This window comes from Lasiosphaeria miniovina (genome assembly GCF_030549165.1).
Source record: "Lasiosphaeria miniovina strain SMH2392-1A chromosome Unknown B0T26scaffold_1, whole genome shotgun sequence".
NCBI classification, from domain to species: Eukaryota; Fungi; Ascomycota; class Sordariomycetes; order Sordariales; family Lasiosphaeriaceae; genus Lasiosphaeria; species Lasiosphaeria miniovina.
In genome coordinates, this window is record NW_026848220.1 from 6,596,943 (window position 1) to 6,615,008 (window position 18,066).

Consider the following 18,066-nt stretch of genomic DNA (forward strand, 5'->3'; position numbering starts at 1 on the left):
TGCACGCTGTACCTGGATCTAGGGGCTGGACTTAATAAGGAAACCCGAATTCCGGCGCCCCTCTTTCGTAATTCTCGCCAGAAAACAACTCTTTCCAGCTCTCTCAAGCCTTCAACATTCTGTCATTGGACGGTACATATTCACTCTTATGATTTGAATCGCGCAGTTTCCTTCCTCTCGCAAGTACACGCACGTTCTGCGCATACCACTTTCGGAACCGAATTCATAGACTCTTCGTACATACTCCGTACCGTTACTCGTTACAAAAATTCCAGACGTCCAACCGCCCCAGCATCGATCCGTCAGTCCGGTTGCATCGGAGGCGCGATTCTGGATTGTACATACACACGCGGGCTCATGAGCATATTCCTACTCACGGGACGCCCTGTTTTCCTGGTATCCACGCCTGCTGTCGATAAATTCAACTGCGAAACCTTGATTGGGTACTTAGCACCGCGGACGGCTTGCGTCAATTGTCACGCGGGCGCGGCGGTGGTTACACCCGTTCAAACCACCCTAGGTTGGCCTGTGCAGTACAGTACAGTCAGTACATACACATAGACATATCAAGTATACATCGGCACCGGAGCCCCCTTCTAACGTCTTGCGATTCTTTGTGCGACTGGCCGTATAGCGCCGCTTGGGCCTAGGGGTACCAGACCGTGTTTGCCCGCCATGGACGCGCCTCCGAACATCGCTTGTGCGCCTTCCTTCGCCTTCAACTCTTGCGATGACAGCCCAGAGGCCCAGGCGTCGGGAGCCCAGGCCCATGAGCGCCCTGCTGCTCGCAAGCGGCGGCCCTCTCACTTCGCGCAGCGAAGGAAATCCATCGTCAACCAGATCATGGATGGCGAGGAGGGTCTGCTCCTCAAGGTCGATCTCTTTCTCCAGGATCTCGAGAGGCGGCTTGAGTACTGGGAGAACTACGGAGAGCTCAGCTTGGATTCCAGCATCGCCGCTGCCTTGTCGACGCTGCAGTCGGTGAAGACGCGATGCTCGCAGGTTTCCGAGGAAGTCGTGGGTGCCGGGCGCCGGAGACTGCACGTCATGGTGGAAACTCTCGACGCCGGCTACCACGACGCATTGGCTGCTGCGGGGACGCTCAACGAGAAGGCAAAGGTCGGCGTCGAGCTGCTCGATACCATGCTCGCCGACCTCGAGACGCAAGCGAGCAAGCTGCGCGAGAGGGGGTTTGCCAGTGCCGCCGAGAGCCTCATGGACGAGGGACGCCGGGTTGTCGATGGCGGCATTGAGCGAGCGATCCGCGCTGCCGAGACGCTCGAGGACCATGTGCAGCGCGCCGTTGCCCACGCCAGGGAACGCGGCCTGCTCCGCTACGAAGACCTCCCCATGCCCTGGAGAATCAACCCGCACATCATTAGTGGCTACCGCTTCTCCGAGACGAAGCTGGCCTGCGTGCGGTCCGCCTTCGGCTTCTCCAACGAACTCTTCAACATCTGGTCTCACGCCATTGGTCTTGTCCTCGTTCTTTCTATTGCCTTCTACTTTTACCCTACCAGCGTCAACTTCTCCCTGAGCACCAAGGCTGACGTCTTCGTCGCTGCCGTCTTCTTTTTTGCCGCTTGCCAGTGCCTGGTCTGCAGCACCATCTGGCACACGATGAACTCGGTCGCCGATGTCAACCTGATCTCCATGTTTGCTTGTGTCGACTACACGGGAATTTCGCTGCTTATTGCCTCGTCCATCATGACGATCGAATACACGGCCTTCTACTGCGAACCCATGAGCCGCTGGACCTACATGGTCACCACGGCCCTTCTGGGCGTCGGCGGCGTCATCCTGCCGTGGCATCCGCGCTTCAACGGCCAGGACATGGCCTGGGCCAGGGTTGCCTTCTATGTCGGACTCGGAGCTACCGGCGCTCTGCCAATGCTGCAGATCGCCTATTCGCGCGGTCCGTCGGTTGTCTGGGAGCTCTACTCGCCGCTTGCCGAGTCCATCCTCGTCTACCTTTGTGGCGCTTTAGTCTATGCCAGCAAAGTCCCAGAGAGGTGGTTTCCCGGCATGTTTGACTATGTTGGCGGCAGCCACAATCTCTGGCACATTGCTGTGCTCGGCGGGATCCTGTTCCACTATTCGGCTATGCAGGAATTCTTCTCGACTGCCTTCAGACGGGCCCAGGACGGTTGCCCAATGTATTAGGGTCTAAATCTGTTGTCTATCATATCCGAGCAGACAGCGGTCGGGGGGGTTGAGGCGTGCCCCATTACGATTGAGGCGCGTAGACGCGGACGAGATTCCACAACCTAGCTGCCTCGCGGCTACTTGGTCTATTAGTCGTTCACGCCACAACGGCGCCACGTCTTTGATATGAGCGAATATGCTCATTCGATCCTTGGGGCTGTTAACAGCTACGTCCGCGAACCCCGTTTCGGGCAGCGGTTCCTGCCCCTATCAACACGAGAACATGAACAGGCCAACGGCGCATATTCCAAACCCGGTCCACGCTAGTGTCCTCCGCTCTGTTCTCGCTCCTGATATCTGGACAGTGAGGCTATTTGTCGATGTTGAGTCGGCATTTGCCTGTCTAGTCGGAATTTCTGTACTCGGTTCGAATTCCACCGAGCTTGAGCCAAGCGTTTTACCGATATATTGTGCTGTTGAGGTGAACGCTCCGGTTGAAGGCCGTTCGACCGCTGCTGTACTGGTTGCCGGCAACTCGAACCCGGCATTCCTGGCACATGCTGCTATGTCCTCATTCTGTGGGGCTTGTCAACGCTTTGTGCTCTCCCAGGGAAAATTTTTCTTCGGCAAAACCTTACATTGAGGCAGCAGTAGCCGGCAACCGGCGCACAATACGCACCTCGGTCGCAGAAGCCGCTATCAATTTCGCAGCATGACTATAGTGGGGGCTCGAGTCAGAACACGTCAACCTGCAGAACGGAGGCTTTTCGGCTTCTTACCTGTCCAAGACCGGGGTTGTAGCAGTGTGCATTGCTCTGTTTCAAATCCAGTTCGTCAGGTCATGTCACCAGGCGGTTGGACAGACGCGGTGCAACAAACACACCTTGCTTCCGCATTGGGCCCATCCTTTCCCATACGTCTGCTCACATGTCCCGAGTTGGGGTGTGGTGTCGTCGTGGTGAAGGGCAACGCCCAGCGGCTTTTGTTCCTGGGCTACCGCCGCATGGCCTACCAGGGACAGGAGAATGACAGCGGGAAACCACATTTGCTATCGTTTTTGGTCTTTGATGATGGCGCCCATCGACAGTGGCGCGCGTGTAGGTTTGGAAATAGGCGTATTTGGTTGGCGGGTATTAAGAAGGAGGTAGAGAGGGTGTGTGTGGCGGTGGTGGGAAGGCGGCATTTAAAGGAGACGAAGTAATGATTTTATATCATAGAGTACAGCGGCGTCCTCCGGTGTGGCTGGTATATAACGATAGAAAGGCAAATAAGAGGGGCCTTTTAGATAACTTGGTTATGATAGAGAGGGAGAAGCAGAATGGGACGGGGTCAGGCGAACGAACCGCTGCCTCTTACCCGGGAACTAATGCCGGTACATGGCCATCAAAATGATAATATATTAATACGCACCATGCATGGCAGCCCCAAAGAGGGTAAATCTTGTTTGGTGTGTGGGTGCGGGAGGGAGAGAGAGTTTGAAGAACTTGGCAGGCTAGGCACGGGAATGGGGATGGGATCCCAATATGAATGAATGGGTTGTAGGATATACTGGCCATCCCTCCCTCCGCTCCGTGGGGTACAACAAGTACATACAGGCAGCCACGGGTAGCGACCCCGAAAGGTTGCCAAGAGGGCGACAAGTCAGCACTCTTTTTGCCATTGTGCCTTACATTCGGGTGTTTCATTGAACATGAATTTTTGTGTCCACGTCTTCAGACTCTCGGTCTTGTTTTTTTCCAACTCGAGAATTTGACACGAATGCAAACGATTTTTGCTCCCTCGCCTTTCTCCCTTGAGACACACTCACTCCTCTCTCCCCCCAGGGACGAGGTTTAAAACGTGTGCCGCGAAACGCGAAAAGCAGAAAACAACACACAACCTGGAACAAACCAGGCTGGCCGGCCGGCTGGCCGGCTGGCTGGCTGGTCTAGACCTTGGTAAAAAAGAAACCTTGACATCTATCCAAGCACGCTGTGCCTCTCTCTTTTCCCTTTCCTTCGGGTTCTCGGCTCCACTGTCCCCCCCTCAAGTGCCGCCGCCGCCGCACTCCGCCTTTGCTGCCGTCACTCATACCGCGCCGCGCCGCCCTAGCAGCAGCAGCAGCAACTCCGTCCGGATGGAGAGATATGCGAGAAACGGGTAACACGGCACGCAAATACAGCTGCGGGCATCACTTTTTGTTTTGAGGTGAGTGAGTGAGTGAGTGAGTGAGTGAGTAAGTGGGTCGATCCGACCCATCCGATCGATTGGATGGATGCCATGCCACGGCTACGTCACATGGTTTAGTGCATTGCATCTTGCGAGCTACGTGCCTACCCAGATGCGAAGGGGGACAAGGTCCAGAACATTCAGAGATGCAGCCAGGCAGGTATGAACGAATTTGTATGCCTATTCAGGGTCAGGGAAGAGTCTCTCTCAGTTTCGTCTTCATCACAAAACTCGAACTCGAACTCAAGCTCTCAAGCTCGGCCCATAAGTGCCTCCTAATTCGCTCTTGTGTTTCAAAGTCCTCAGACTTCCCATTTCGGCCGCCCTTTTCGAGACCAAAGCACAAACGATGGTTTATGTAGACAGGAACAGCAAAAAAAAAACAGAGATATATCCCGCGTTGCCAGAACAATGTGCCCGCCGCACCCCCCCTCCGCCCTCTCTCTTCATGCATTGTCCTGTGAAGTCGCGGCTAATGGCGATGATAATATGCAGCCCAGGACAAGCGGGACTAGGGACGGACTAGGGGGTGCGGGTTGCGGGCTGCGGGTTGCGGGCGAGGATGGATGTTCACAAATCCTTGAGAATTTTGGTTTGAGTTGAGACGGGGCGGGGAATGAATCTAAACACCTTGAGAAACAGCGCCGCCATGGTGATGGATGAGCGGGGTTGAATGAGGTGTCGGGTGCGGGTGAGTTTTTGGCGATGGGCTAGCTGTTGGATGGGATGGACAACTCGAAGGGGATGACAGTACCGACAAATCTAAGTGGGGAAGAAGATTTTTTGTGTTGTTGGTTGGCACTTACAAGAGAAGCCTTGCGAAACATCAATGGATGGATACCCTAACCTTAGGTTGGTGGGTGGATTGCTTCTCAAGATGGACGAGACAGCCGAGGCCGGATTTGAAGCCTACCCAACATAGTACAGAGCGGTGGGAAACCGGGAACACAGGCAGCTGATCAACGGACCTGCAACACGTTGGGGTAGGTGTGGTGTGTTGCATGTCTTTACCGTGTTGCTGTGAAGGTCGTCGGCATCAACCAGATTTTAAGGTAGGCGTCTAACGCTGCCTTGCCGACGGAGCGCTGATGTGTGGAAGTGACAGATCCAGATCCAGATCAGGGAGATCGGCATGCAAGAAGACCGTTCGAAATGGTGCAGTGACCGGCGGGTGGGTGGTTGCGCCGCCCCAGTAAAACATGCGAATGGATGATACGACCTTCCGACCGTTCGTGCATTGCATGCATGTTCGCACGCATGCAGGTACACCACGAATCAATCCACCCATTCAGTATCCCGGCGATACCTAGGCGAACCCTGCCTGCCTGATTCCAGTGGGCGGTGGGCGGCGTCCCGACGATGGGATGCGGGATGCGATGCGAGCCTGCAGCAGTTTGCCTGCCTCTCCCGAAACGCCCCCAACAAGGAAAATGAACTGCCATCGGGCGGCGGAATGCGACGGCGACGGACTTCCGCACCTCTCTCTCTCTCATCTGTCTCTCTATCTCGTGGCGTAGGAAAAAGCTTGTTTGTTGCTTCGACCGTTGTGTTGTTTGAAGAAACGACCCCGTGCAGCGACGACAACAGAGATCACAGGCCCGACTAATCATGGCCAGCAGAGAGATTGGTTGGTGGTTGTGTTGTGTTCCTTCAAACAACTCAATACGCAAAAGACCCAGAGTGGAGAGGAAAGCGACTCCTGTACATACCAGACACACTCCCCCTTTTTCGATTGATTTCATAAATGCATCCACTCTAGTTGTGCCAACATGTCCCATCGACCCATTCATCTATTTCACATCATCACGTCATTTTCATTCTTCAAAACATGACACCCCTCAAAGATAAGAAATTTCCCATCATGTTTCTTTTCCTTATTCCAATATTTCCCTCCCCTCCCAATATGTCAAACGCCAATCGGTGATCCCGCCCGGCTAAATCCCACCGTTTCCAAATCTCCGTCGGCCGCCCTCGACTATACCGGCCCACTATCAGCCATCCCGTCCCGTCTGGTCACGGGGGGGGAGGGATACGGCATCTCATCCGCTTCAGATCGGCCGGGTACTGGTTGTCCGCGGGAAGCCGTGACGGGACCTTATTGCCGTTGTTCTCTGCCTTCCCAACCTAGGTGATTAGAGAAGGGGGGGGGTTGTTTGGGTGTTCCCTTCCTCGTCCGGCCACGTACAATGCCGAAAACCTGACGGCGGTACTGAGAACACGGTGTTCAGCGCGTGAACCCCCCTTTTTAAGCTGCTAGCCTGTTGTCAAACACTGGGGAGACAAATATGGACGCAGTCGTCAATGGGCAGACGTGGCACATCGCTAGACCTATTGCGAACTAACTTGTCCCGGGAAAATGTCGGATTCTGTTTCGACTCTCGTGTTTCCTCGGCGCGGCTCGGTCAAATGGTTGTTTTATGTCCGGGGAAGTCCCAGCTTCCGATTAGACGTTTCTCTTGTTTGTTGCTGCTTGGCGCACTTCACGAGCTAGGCCGTAAAGCTCCGGGAGGCGAGCCATGGGAGGAACGCTGATTGATGCAAACACACACGTACACATACACACAGACTTGTAAACAATGCCAAGTCTTGTTTGTGTTGTTGTTAATACCAGGAAAAACCGTGCGTTTCCTAGGCTTGCCGTGTCAAAAGTAAAACTGGCGAGGAGATCCTGCTATCGGGCATGGGCAACAATCTCGGCGTAGACGTCATCTGGGATCTTTGCTATGATGCCAATAGTCGCGCTCTTGATCTGGTCCGCCTGCAATGCAGGGAACGACCTAAGAAGCTTGTTCGGACTGCCATAGAGGATTTGTTAGTCGCAAGTTCTTGGTAGCCACGAGACAGAGATAAGCTTACCTGGGCGACTCCATAATCTTGGCGCGGATCATGACGAGCTGCGCAACGATGCACAGAATGTTAAGGTGCGGACCGTATGCAAAGAGAAAGTCCCAAAGGCGCAGAACTTCGGGCAAGGGTGGGGTGCAGGCGCAGAGCGTGAGAACCGAGGGGAAGGCATATATCTCGGCCGACATGTTCTTTGAAAGCAGATACAGACTAAGCTTGGGGTCGATGATAGCCAGCACCTTATCGACCAGCGCCAGACCCTTGTGGACGCCGTCCATGGCGCCGCGGATATAGCCAGGGCACTCGCGCGTCAGCAGCTGGTGAAAGCCGATGAAGGCCTCGGCCTCGCTGCGCGCCGCATACAGGAAAGGCGCCGCGAGCACGTTCATGCCCTGGACGTAAGTGCCCGGCTCGGATGCCACGCCGCTCGTCTCGGAACCCTCCGTCGTCAGCGTCAGCGCTCGCGCGCGGTTCTTGGCCGCGGGTGATGAGGCTGCGTGAGACGAGTGTCCCGTACTCCCGTGGCCGGTTCCCGGCCGGCTACCGCCGTTAGAGTGCTCTGCCGGCAGGGACTGGCGGGAGCGATTATTCATACTCGGATCCCGCGCCATTGACATTATGGCCATGGCCGTGCCCGAAGTGCGCCCCTCGCGCGCGTCATAGAGCTTCCACGCGATGGCGTTGAGCAGGCGGATGAGGCTCGCTTCGCTCACGCGGCGTCGGAAGAGTGGGTCCGTTGTCAGAGTGCGGAACGTGTCGTTGCGGATCTTGGAGTAGGCAGGGGAGGCGCCACGATGGATCAGGGCCAGGTAGGCATCAGTCTCGAGGACGGGAGCGTTGAGTAGGATCAGCCAAACGTAGATGCGGAGAGAGGACTATTGTTGGGTGCGCGCGTGGCATGTCAGCTAACACAACCTGTTGACTTTTGGGGGTAAGTAATCTAGTCTCACCATGCCATCGTTGTCAGACTTGATGCCCTGGTCAAGAATCTTGAGGCGCGTACTCTCGAGCGCGCCTTCAACATCGCCATTAGGAGGCCCATCGCGCACAAGCCTCTCAAGAGACATGGCATCGGCGGCCAGCGACCGCCTGCTCAGCGCAGAGCGCTTATTCACTGTCACGAGGCCGAGCGGCGGCTGGGTCAAGGGGGCATCGCTATTGGCGCGACCTCTCTGGGGCGAACGGTTGATGCTAGCATTTCTGCGCGGCGGCGAGGCAGCCCTCTGCTGGCTGTGCTGCTGGTTGTGCTGCTGGATGTGTTGCTGTTGTAGATGTTGGAATTGCCGATCACGCTGATCCCGTTGTAGGAACTGCGGTTGGGATGGAGGTTGGAGTTGGGGCTGTAGCTGAAGCGCCGGTTGCAACTCTCGAAATATCATTGGTGGCCGTTGCTGCTGTTGTTGCTGCGTCTGCGTCTGCGTCTGCGTCTGCGTCTGCTGCTGCTGCTGCTGAAGTTGAAGTTGTTGATACTGGTGGAACTGGAGCTGCTGCTGCTGGAGCCTCTGCTGCGAAATGAGCGACGGCTGGTTCGCAGCCTTTGCTCCCAGGCTATGGGCCGACTGCAATCTCCGGAGGGTGCGATGAGTCCCGGGGGACGGCGGCGGGTGGAGCTGCATCGTGGAGGGCAGATTCAGATTCAGATTGAGATTCGGACCCGGACCGGGAGGTGCAGGCGCAAGTGCAGGCGCCATGTGGATGGCCGCCTCCTTGGAGGGGCTCGACATCTTGTCGCTTTGGTGATTCAGCTCGCGCAGAGTCATTGCAGCAATTGAATTTCGCACCGCTTGCGCAAACTCGTTGTAGGGTGAGCTGTCAAGTTGCGCTTTGTGAGGCAGTGACGTTAGCGGTGTGCGCCTCCCCGAGCCTTAGCGGCGTCGTCGACTTTCTTTTACCCAAATAGGCCCGAGCGGGGGAGCTAGCGCTCGTGTCGTTTTCGCGACACCGCGTCTCCTGCCCACACTTCCGTCCAATTATTTCGTATTGTATTACGGAACATGGGGCCAAAAGTCTTCGTTAATCTGCTGGGCTAGCCTTACGTAAGGGCAGTGTCTAGAAGATCCCCCTACCTATAGATACTGTGTAGGCACTCCGCTAAAAATAAAAATAAAAAGTGTTAGCGATGAAGCCACTAGCCCGTAGCGATCTCAGCGCTAGAATATAGCTGTAAGCCCCTAAAGCTGGAGAGATAATATAGTTCTCACAAGCACTGTCCTTACGTAAGGCAGGTACAGGAGACTTTTGGCCCCATGTTCCGTACTGCTGCCATCTACGGACCTCGCCATCCCCAAGGCTTTGCTTTCGATAAAACAGAAGTTCAAGACGTCACTGCTTTCTTAGCGCCCCAAATTCATTTTCTTTCTTTTTGCAATGCTGTCGTCTTTGCATGGTTGTATTAAGATTCTTGGCGATCGTGAAGCGCCTATCTACTCCCCGCATTTGCAGGCGACCCTACACCAGGCCTGCAACTGCAATTTTTCAATTCCCATTGTCTCGGCGAATGACAAACGAAAAAAAGCAGCCCACCCATAGAGGAGGTAAAGAGAAGAAAAGAAGAGGAACATGAGTCAGAGATATTGAACAGTGTCTCGCTCGTGGGTGACACCAAACCCTCTGATTTGTCCTGTCGTGGTCATCCGGCAGCGGGTTCTCCGTCAGCCGAGTCACACTCGAGGGCTCGAATAAGCTGATTGGTAATAAAGCTACGTACTTGGTGCCTCTTCAAAATTTACAAACCTACCTAGGTAGTTTTCAGTGTTGGGCATCCCATATCGCCGAACTAGACCACTTTGTAATGCGCTGCCTGAGGTCGAGATTACTACTCTAAACCTCAGGCAGCAAGTGCTAGAACCGAATACTACCAGAGGCTGAGTGGGGATCCATTGCCGGCCCCGAAGCGGCGTCCCCGGCTTCCTGAACAGGACATAAAAAGAAATGTGATTGGTCAGGGCGTGGCCGCCTGACGGGACTCCGCGTTTGGCTCGATAACGTCATCCCGAAATCTCGCTCAGATCTCGATGGGTCGAATGCTACCTCGAGTTTTTCACGCCTAATTTTATCGTCTTTGATACATATACCATTTCGTTGGGTTTCCACCGTTTATTCTTGCATGAGAGGGCTCTCCGGTCTTCGGTATTCTTTTATACAACTCGCCGGCTCCACATGAAATGAACCCACCCGGAGGCCGTTGCCAAGCCAAGTTCAAGATTGGGCCTGCATCCAAGCTTTCGGCATGTGCAAGCTTAGATCGATGGGAGCCAAGACTCTCTGTGGATGTCAGATCTTTCAGACAACCTTGGTGAAAGCTCGAGCCTAGCAGCCGACGGAGCGTCGATGTATCGCGTATTGAACCTAAAGAGACCCGAGGTTCTTGCGCTTGTCGGTCTCGTGGCTGACAGCTCAATCGAGCACACAATTTTGGCTCTCATTGCGCCATCGTCTCCCCACCACCTTAGGTTCCCAGGCTGCGGGAATCGGTGTGGGAGTCCCACGCCTCCAAACCTTCCTTACTCCTTTGTAAAGGAGCCCCTCAGCCTATCCTGACCGCGATAGGGAGCACAAACGCGCGAATTACTGGCAATGGAATGGGAACCGGCGGCCCACCCGACCCTCCACAGCCTCACAGTTCCCCGGCATGATGACCTTGCTGGGAAGCAAAGGTGTGATGGTGTCTACAACCGTGAGGCTGCAATACCTTAAAAGCTTAACTCCCTGCCAGGCCGGAGGCGCGTGGTGCTGACATGCCGACCTGCGCAACTTCCATTCTCATTTTTGCCCATATCATACCTTCCATACCTGCCTTAAGGTAACCTTAGGCAATGGAAGGCAGCGCATTTCGGGCCCCGCCGTTGCCAGTGCCCATTCTGTGCTTCCACCCTAGGTTTCTCCAGCTGCTTAATTTATTAGGTGAACTCGCCGATGGCATCATTTCGTGACAAACTACTGTGGCAACGCAAACCCAAGGATGGCCCCTGTGTTCCCCACCGTGCAGCATCCTCTTTCCCTCTCCCTCCGCCCCTGGTCCCTTCTTGAGTTCTCGAAGCAAGCAAGAAGCTTGCCCATCCCCACGTTATTCCTGCGCTCTGGGTTGTGAGAGGCAAACAAATCGATTGCACCATCGCCGCCATCTCGCCGGTGCCCACTCGCAACCTGTGTTGGTCTCCGCTCTGTATCTATAGATGTCAGTCGCCCCGAGCTACTTAGGACCGCCCAATCACAACCTCGCATCACCTTGCTTTGTCGATATTCGGCGATACAGCAAGCTCTCGTTTCGTACGATACCCTGACTTTACTTTTCGGCTTCTCTTTTTTTTCTTTCCTTTTTTCTCTAGGACGAAGACTCTAGTCTGGGCCACCCTCGATTTTCCTTAGCCTCTTACCGGCTTCCAGGTTGGGTGGTTAGACCCTGCTTGTTATCGTTCCCTCGGCTGTCTTAAGGTCCTGCCTGGATCTGAAGAGCTTCCGCGGAAGTCACCACCAAGACACTAGGTACCTTGAGTGCCTTGAAAGTTACTTGTGGAATCAAAGGCGGATAACCTAAGGCATCTCGACTTTACATACCTTATACTCGCAAATCCTAAAACGTGGCTCGCATCTTCGCTATCGTTGGTGATTTTTCCATCATTACGACACAGCCCAATGTTTGTCGCATCTCATCAACGAACAGCATACCAGCCAGCTTCACCTCTAGACAGCTCCAGCCAGTTCCAACTCCAGCTCCACCGCTGCCGTTAATTTGACTTCTGAAGCTTCCACGGCATCTCAAGACGTCCGTCTGATCTGTGCTGCTTTTATATCCGGTATCATCCAGGCACCATCTTTTTGTCACCTCCGCGGCCCATTCTACTTTGTCTTAGCTGGTTGCCACTATGCTCGCCATCTAGACCTGGAACCATCTAGACAATCCGGGGACAGACCTCAGTTCCACAGGAGCTTCGGCTGTTGTCCGCCCAAGCGACAGACATTCGGCTCTCCCATCCTCTAGCCTTGTACCACCGAGGTCCCCGCAGAAAGCGGCAACGGCCAACTTCGGGGTCTCCGCCTCGTTCCCGCACACCGGAACCCTGTCGCCCTCTCCGATTGATCGACCGCGACATTGCACTGGTTAACACCGCATCCCCTTCCAGTATATTTCCCGGGGCTTCCCGTCTTCCCTCGTTCTGAGGTCTATCACTCCGGTCGCCATCAAACAACCACAGCTTTGCGACGTCGATATGGCAACAAAGGCTGGCCATTTGTTGGCGAAGGGCCTGGGCATCAAGCTCAGAGCCGGAGAGCCGTACCAGGATGAAGTTAGCCGTGGCGAGTCTGTCCTGTCCGGCCAGACAGGCGAGACCTTTATAGAGGAGCTTCCTCGGACAGCCGACGTCTTTCTCAACACCATGCCCTCTAGCGCTCAGATCCAGTCGTATATGCTGTCTCTCTTTCCATTCCTATCATGGATCAGCTTTTACAACCTGCAATGGCTCATAGGGGATCTCGTTGCTGGTAAGAACGCTCCCCCAACCCTTTCCTTTTTCTTTAACCCACATTCGAGAGCTTCGGCCCGCTAACGGCCCCAACCTTCCCAAACTCTAGGTATCACCATTGGCGCTGTTGTCGTTCCCCAGGGGATGGCATATGCCAAGCTGGCTAATCTACCGGTCCAGTTTGGCCTCTACTCTTCATTTATGGGGGTCTTAGTCTACTGGTTTTTTGCCACGTCCAAGGATATCACTATCGGAGTAAGTTAGCCTCTCGCCCACACCACAGTTAGCTCAGAGTTGCTTATACCGGAACAGCCAGTTGCCGTCATGTCACAAGTTACCGGCAGTGTTGTCGCGGACATGAAGATCGCGTTACCCGATGTTCCAGGTCACGTTATTGCATCGGCCCTCGCTATTCTGGCGGGAGCCATCGTCATATTCATCGGGCTCATTCGCTGCGGCTGGATCGTCGACCTCATCTCCCTCACTGCACTTTCGGCCTTTATGACGGGCTCAGCTATCAGCATTGCCGTCGGCCAAATTCCCACTATGATGGGCATCACGGGCTTCTCGACAAGAGATGCGTCATATCTGGTCTTCATCCACACTCTGCAGGGACTTCCTAGGACGAAGTTGGACGCTGCTATGGGGCTGACGGCTCTTACAATGCTATATCTGATCAGGGGGTTCTGCTCCTTTGCTGCACGTCGGTGGTCACAGCACCAACGGCTCTTCTTCTTCCTCTCGACGCTAAGAACTGTGTTTGTCATTCTCCTATACACACTCATCAGTTACTTGGTCAACAGGGGTCTTCCCGAAAAACAGGTCAAGTTCAGCATTTTGCTCACTGTCCCGAGAGGCGAGTTTTCCCATCCTTTTCTTTTCGTGACCTACAGGTTATGCTACGTATTTTGGAGCGCTAAAATGGACTGTAATAGGTTTCCAAAACGCAGCTGTTCCGGTGCTCAACGAGCGTGTTGCGAGTGGCCTACTCAGCTACCTGCCCGCCACCGTCATCGTCTTGTTGATTGAACACATTGCTATCTCCAAGTCGTTCGGACGCGTAAACAACTACAGGATTGACCCGTCGCAAGAGATGGTGGCCATTGGCGTTACCAACATGCTGGGTCCGTTCCTCGGCGGGTATGCCGCGACCGGCTCGTTCAGCCGTACCGCCATTAAGTCCAAGGCCGGCGTTCGCACGCCGTTCGCGGGTGTCATTACAGCTTGTGTGGTTCTGCTGGCCATCTATGCTCTACCCGCTGTTTTCTACTATATCCCCAACGCCTCGCTGGCTGCCGTCATCATCCACGCGGTTGGAGACCTCATCACACCTCCCAACACAGTGTATCAGTTTTGGCTCATCTCGCCTCTTGAAGTCGTCATCTTCTTTGCTGGAGTGTTTGTCACCGTCTTCTCCACCATCGAGAACGGTATTTACACCACTATCTGCATGTCGGCTGCGCTGCTTCTTTACCGAACTCTCCGTACGAGGGGCCGGTTCCTGGGTCGTGTTAGGGTGCACTCAGTTCTGGACGACCACGTCATCGGTGATAGCCGCCAGGCCGTGAGCGAGTATGGGACGTTCACGGGCTCGGCAGAGGTTCCTTACCGGAATGTCTTTTTGCCCATAACGCATGCTGACGGCTCCAACCCGGAGGTGGAGCTTGGCAATCCTTACCCCGGCGTCTTCATCTATCGGTTTTCGGAGGGCTTCAGCTATCCCAACGCCGGCAACAGCTTGGAGTACATGGTGCAATTCATTTTCTCCCACACACGCCGTACCAATCTCACTAACTTTCAGCGACCCGGCGACCGTCCCTGGAACGACCCTGGTCCGTCTCGCAGAAAGCTCAAGGCGGCTGCTGCGGCGGGCCTTGAAGCTGGGATGGCTGATGTGGACACTTCGCTGCCGACTCTCAAGGCTATCATCCTGGACTTTAGCTCGGTTAATCACGTCGACATCACGTCTGTGCAGCAGATGATTGATGTTCGCAACCAACTCGACCGCTATGCGTCTCCCAATGTCGTGGACTGGCATATTGCTTGTATCACCAACCGCTGGACCAAGCGCGCCCTCGTCAATGCCGGTTTCGGCTACCCGACAGAGCGCGGTGACGGACCGCGCACGCGTTGGCGAAGTATCTTCAGTGTGGCCGAGATCGGCGGCTCCCAGAGTGCTGCTGCGGCAGCCGAGCTCGAAGTTAACGAAAAGGAGCTCGGTCCTCAAGCGACGCGGACAGCAGACGCCGAAGTCGGCCTGGGCCTTCACAAGAGCGGCAGCAGTAGTGAGGTCATGACCGCTCAGGCCAAGGGTGCTAAGAACGTCAAGAGCCGAAATCCTCGGACTCGCGCCGTTCCTGTTCATGGCCACAACCGACCCCTCTTCCACGTCGATCTGACGAGCGCCCTACAGAGTGCCATTGCCAACATTGAGGCGAGAAACGAGAACGAGTCTTCGTCTGAGACGACTGTGGCCGAGGGAAGTCCTACGAGCACTAAGTGATGTGCTTCTAGATGGGTGCCTTACCGTGGCAAATATGGGTGATGAACGAGGGGCTGCTTTAGGGTCGATTTATTCTCGCAAAAGTGTCTGGTATTGACGATGTTCTGTTATTTGGCCGGGATGATCAAGAGCTCTGACTTGGTGGTCCCAAATTGCTATGGTTTTAGTGGGGGACGGTAAAATGGGAAAGGGGAAGCGTATCTGCGATGACATAAAGATAGGCGGCGAGCAATTGCGTTGGCTGGAGGGAAATGCGTTTGTCCCAGAGCTTCAGCTTCATCAGCCTGGCTTTGGGATGCGCCTGTGTATGATATTTGGCACCTATCGTGCTCGATTTCGCGATACCCATTACACTTAGGAGCTAGCTCTTTAGACTTAATCCTGAAAAGGCCAAACCTACTGCGGTATCGACTTAGAGATAAATGATATTTGAATTAGGTATTTCAAGGCCAAATAAGCTCTCACAAGCTGACAACAAAGGGTCTGGAAAGACAGGGTATCTCGGCTTGAAATCAACGAGAAAATTGTGTGGCTTATTAAGCAAAGGACCGGGTAGATAACATATCACGGGAAGTGGAGACAAATCACAACACCTTGAATTACTCGAAATAAACTAATTGGTATAAACCAGTAAACGGCAATAAAGATTAACACGCTAAAGCGAATCTGCTGATATGATTAACCAACTACCAGGTGTTCATCTAGAACGATGCTAAATATGCAAACAGTAGGAAGCAAAACAAATAACCAAATAACAGCTAGCTGGCCAAGGGGTAGGTAGGTATTCAACTATGCATGCCGGATAACGTGTGTGATAAGCGAGATGAACAGACAAGCGAGTTGAACAATTTCCACAACCTCACCACAACTACCCTCAATTACACAACCACAACACTAGGAAATAACAATAACTGAATCGGAAACAGATGAATCAGACGATTCTGCAGCCTCCTTGCACGTACGTGCATTATGGCCAGGCTTGCCGCATACGCCACAGCATCGAATCTTCGAACGAGACCCCCCTGCACCACCACCATTTTGTCGTGTTTCCTGGACCAACTGCCCACCCACAGCCTTCTGATCCAGTAGATCCTGTGCCTCTTGTACAGTAAGTGATCCTCCAAGCCGAACACGTGTTTTCTTGGCTCTCCGTCGCTTACTAAGCCCCTCATTGGCCTTCCGAAGTGCTGAGACCTCTGTACGCAAAAGAGCCACCTCGTGCATCATAGCCATCGTACCTTTAGCTAATCGATCCACAGCAGTCAGCATTGGTGTTGGAGAGCTGCCCTGATGGTTGGAAATTCGAGTTTTGATGAACGCTGACTGTGAGGCAGCCTCTCTCTGGTTTTGTGGCGTTTGGGAGACCCAAGGTAGCGATGTAGTTGGGCTTGTAGCTGGGGGTGTTGGAGTCCGAATACGCACATCCAGCTTGGATATCACCCTCTCTGGATCGTACGGCACAAGGCCGGCTCCAGCAAACCCCCCCTGGATATTCCTTTCCGTAACCGAAGCAAAAAACGCCTCTCTAAACCCACAAAGAAACTCCAGCTTGCTAATATGTGTGATGTTCATCCGCATCAGCTGCTCAATCTGACAGCCGTACGCCTTCTTCAACGGCCCAAAGCAACCAACATCCAATGGCTGAAGTAGGTGTGAAGAGTGCGGAGGCATACAGAGTGTGATGATGTTGTGCTCCCGGCAGTAAGTCTCGAATTCTTCGGAGTGGTGGCTATCGTGGCCGTCGAGAATTAACAGTCGGTATATTCCCTTCGTACGAGATGCTGTGTGGAAATCGAAGTGCCGAATCCAATCCATGCCTTTCTCATTAGTAGTCCAGCCATTGTCGGTTGTTGCGATACGCCAGGTACCCGGAAGGTTGCACTCTTGATACCAGTTAGCAAGGTGATATTGCCCAGCTAAGATAATGAATGGTGGGATAGTCCAGCCTAGAGCATTCACTCCTTGGATGACTGTAGCCCACTCTCGATTACCAGGCTGGGCTTGCTTAGCCCTACCACGGCCATCAGAGGTAGTAACTACCATAGCGGGGATGATAATGCCCATCATAAAGCCGGTCTCGTCGAAATTGTACAAATCTTCGTCAAGGATACCGTACTTGGCCTTCGTGTTGTGCACAAGCGCAAACCACTCGCGAATAACTTTTGGATCTTCGCATTTGGCCCTCTGGTAGTCGTATTTACGCGTAAAACGCGTCCGAAGTTCTGGCTGGCGCTTGACGAAGTTGTGAGCCCAGCGTGTACCGACAGAGGGCGCGTCGCGTTCGCGTAGCAATCGATTGGCCATATCTTCTACGTACGAAAGCCGGGGATGAAATGCGCGTGCACATAGCTCAATGATGTACTGAACAATCGTTTTCTCTTCCAAATCCGTAAGCTTACGCGAATTGGCTGGAGTATCACGTCGTGCAGGTTTGCCGTCGCGTCGGTTGCGTATAGTATTTACCGTGACTTGATATGTTGTTGCTGCAGCTCGAATACTGAGTTTTGGGTCGTTTTGAATAGCCCTGAGGGCCAAATTCACCCTAGCTTCGTATGAAGGAAGAGACATTTGAGTTTGTTGAGGAATTTGGTGTTTTGTAGAGAGGAGGCGCGTCGCGTCAAAAGTGTTCAACTCGCTTGTCTGTTCATCTCGCTTATCACACACGTTATGGGATATAAAATAAGATAAAATGAACCAAAGTAGAAAATAAACAAGATCCCGCCACGATATCACCCCGCCACGATATAAAAGGTATTCATTTCCTCCTCCAAAGGTCTTCCATATTCATCCATCCAATCATCCCATTCTTATCTCATCAACTTTTTTATGAACAACCAAAAGGAATCCCCTCCCAAAAAAGTTTATCAAGGCAAACCAAATCTCTGCCACGCCACGAACAAA

General features: G+C 53.7%; 5 protein-coding genes across 5 annotated transcripts; 2 read left to right on the forward strand and 3 right to left on the reverse strand.

Moving 5' to 3' along the window:
• Window positions 1-675: 675 nt before the first annotated feature.
• Window positions 676-2,163, forward strand: B0T26DRAFT_630986 (hemolysin-III related-domain-containing protein; the record flags this gene model as incomplete). The annotated part of the gene is made up of 1 exon (XM_060436303.1): window positions 676-2,163. One exon carries the CDS (start codon window positions 676-678, stop codon window positions 2,161-2,163), a length of 1,488 nt encoding a protein of 495 aa, XP_060303737.1.
• Window positions 2,164-2,289: 126 nt separating this feature from the next.
• Window positions 2,290-3,343, reverse strand: B0T26DRAFT_84187 (uncharacterized protein). Its single transcript, XM_060447556.1, has 4 exons — window positions 3,029-3,343; window positions 2,925-2,960; window positions 2,784-2,861; window positions 2,290-2,721 (listed from the first exon to the last, which is right to left on the reverse strand). The coding sequence occupies exons 1-4, from the start codon at window positions 3,188-3,190 to the stop codon at window positions 2,416-2,418; spliced, it is 582 nt and encodes a 193-aa protein (XP_060303738.1). The 5' UTR covers window positions 3,191-3,343; the 3' UTR covers window positions 2,290-2,415.
• Window positions 3,344-5,139: 1,796 nt separating this feature from the next.
• On the reverse strand, window positions 5,140-6,399 carry B0T26DRAFT_84218 (uncharacterized protein). The gene has a single exon (XM_060447561.1). It carries the CDS (start codon window positions 6,141-6,143, stop codon window positions 5,472-5,474), a length of 672 nt encoding a protein of 223 aa, XP_060303739.1. The 5' UTR covers window positions 6,144-6,399; the 3' UTR covers window positions 5,140-5,471.
• A 625-nt stretch (window positions 6,400-7,024) lies between these two features.
• Window positions 7,025-8,957, reverse strand: B0T26DRAFT_671092 (rab-GTPase-TBC domain-containing protein; the record flags this gene model as incomplete). The annotated part of the gene is made up of 3 exons (XM_060439280.1): window positions 7,025-7,148; window positions 7,210-8,072; window positions 8,148-8,957. 3 exons carry the CDS (start codon window positions 8,955-8,957, stop codon window positions 7,025-7,027), a joined length of 1,797 nt encoding a protein of 598 aa, XP_060303740.1.
• A 3,450-nt stretch (window positions 8,958-12,407) lies between these two features.
• On the forward strand, window positions 12,408-15,165 carry B0T26DRAFT_737368 (sulfate transporter family-domain-containing protein; the record flags this gene model as incomplete). Its single annotated transcript, XM_060443437.1, has 4 exons — window positions 12,408-12,681; window positions 12,772-12,917; window positions 12,975-13,518; window positions 13,598-15,165. 4 exons carry the CDS (start codon window positions 12,408-12,410, stop codon window positions 15,163-15,165), a joined length of 2,532 nt encoding a protein of 843 aa, XP_060303741.1.
• Between the last annotated feature and the right edge of the window lie 2,901 nt (window positions 15,166-18,066).

Bases quoted from the DNA above. Each gene is read 5' to 3' on its own strand.
- B0T26DRAFT_84187 (XM_060447556.1), bottom strand. From the start codon at position 3,190: ATGTGGTTTCCCGCTGTCATTCTCCTGTCCCTGGTAGGCCATGCGGCG. The intron at 2,862-2,924 runs GTAAGAAGCCGA...CCCCCACTATAG, and splicing joins ACAACCCCGGTCTTGGACAG to TCATGCTGCGAAATTGATAG. The intron at 2,722-2,783 runs GTAAGGTTTTGC...CAAGCCCCACAG, and splicing joins CCGGCTACTGCTGCCTCAAT to AATGAGGACATAGCAGCATG.
- B0T26DRAFT_84218 (XM_060447561.1), bottom strand. From the start codon at position 6,143: ATGAATGGGTCGATGGGACATGTTGGCACAACTAGAGTGGATGCATTT.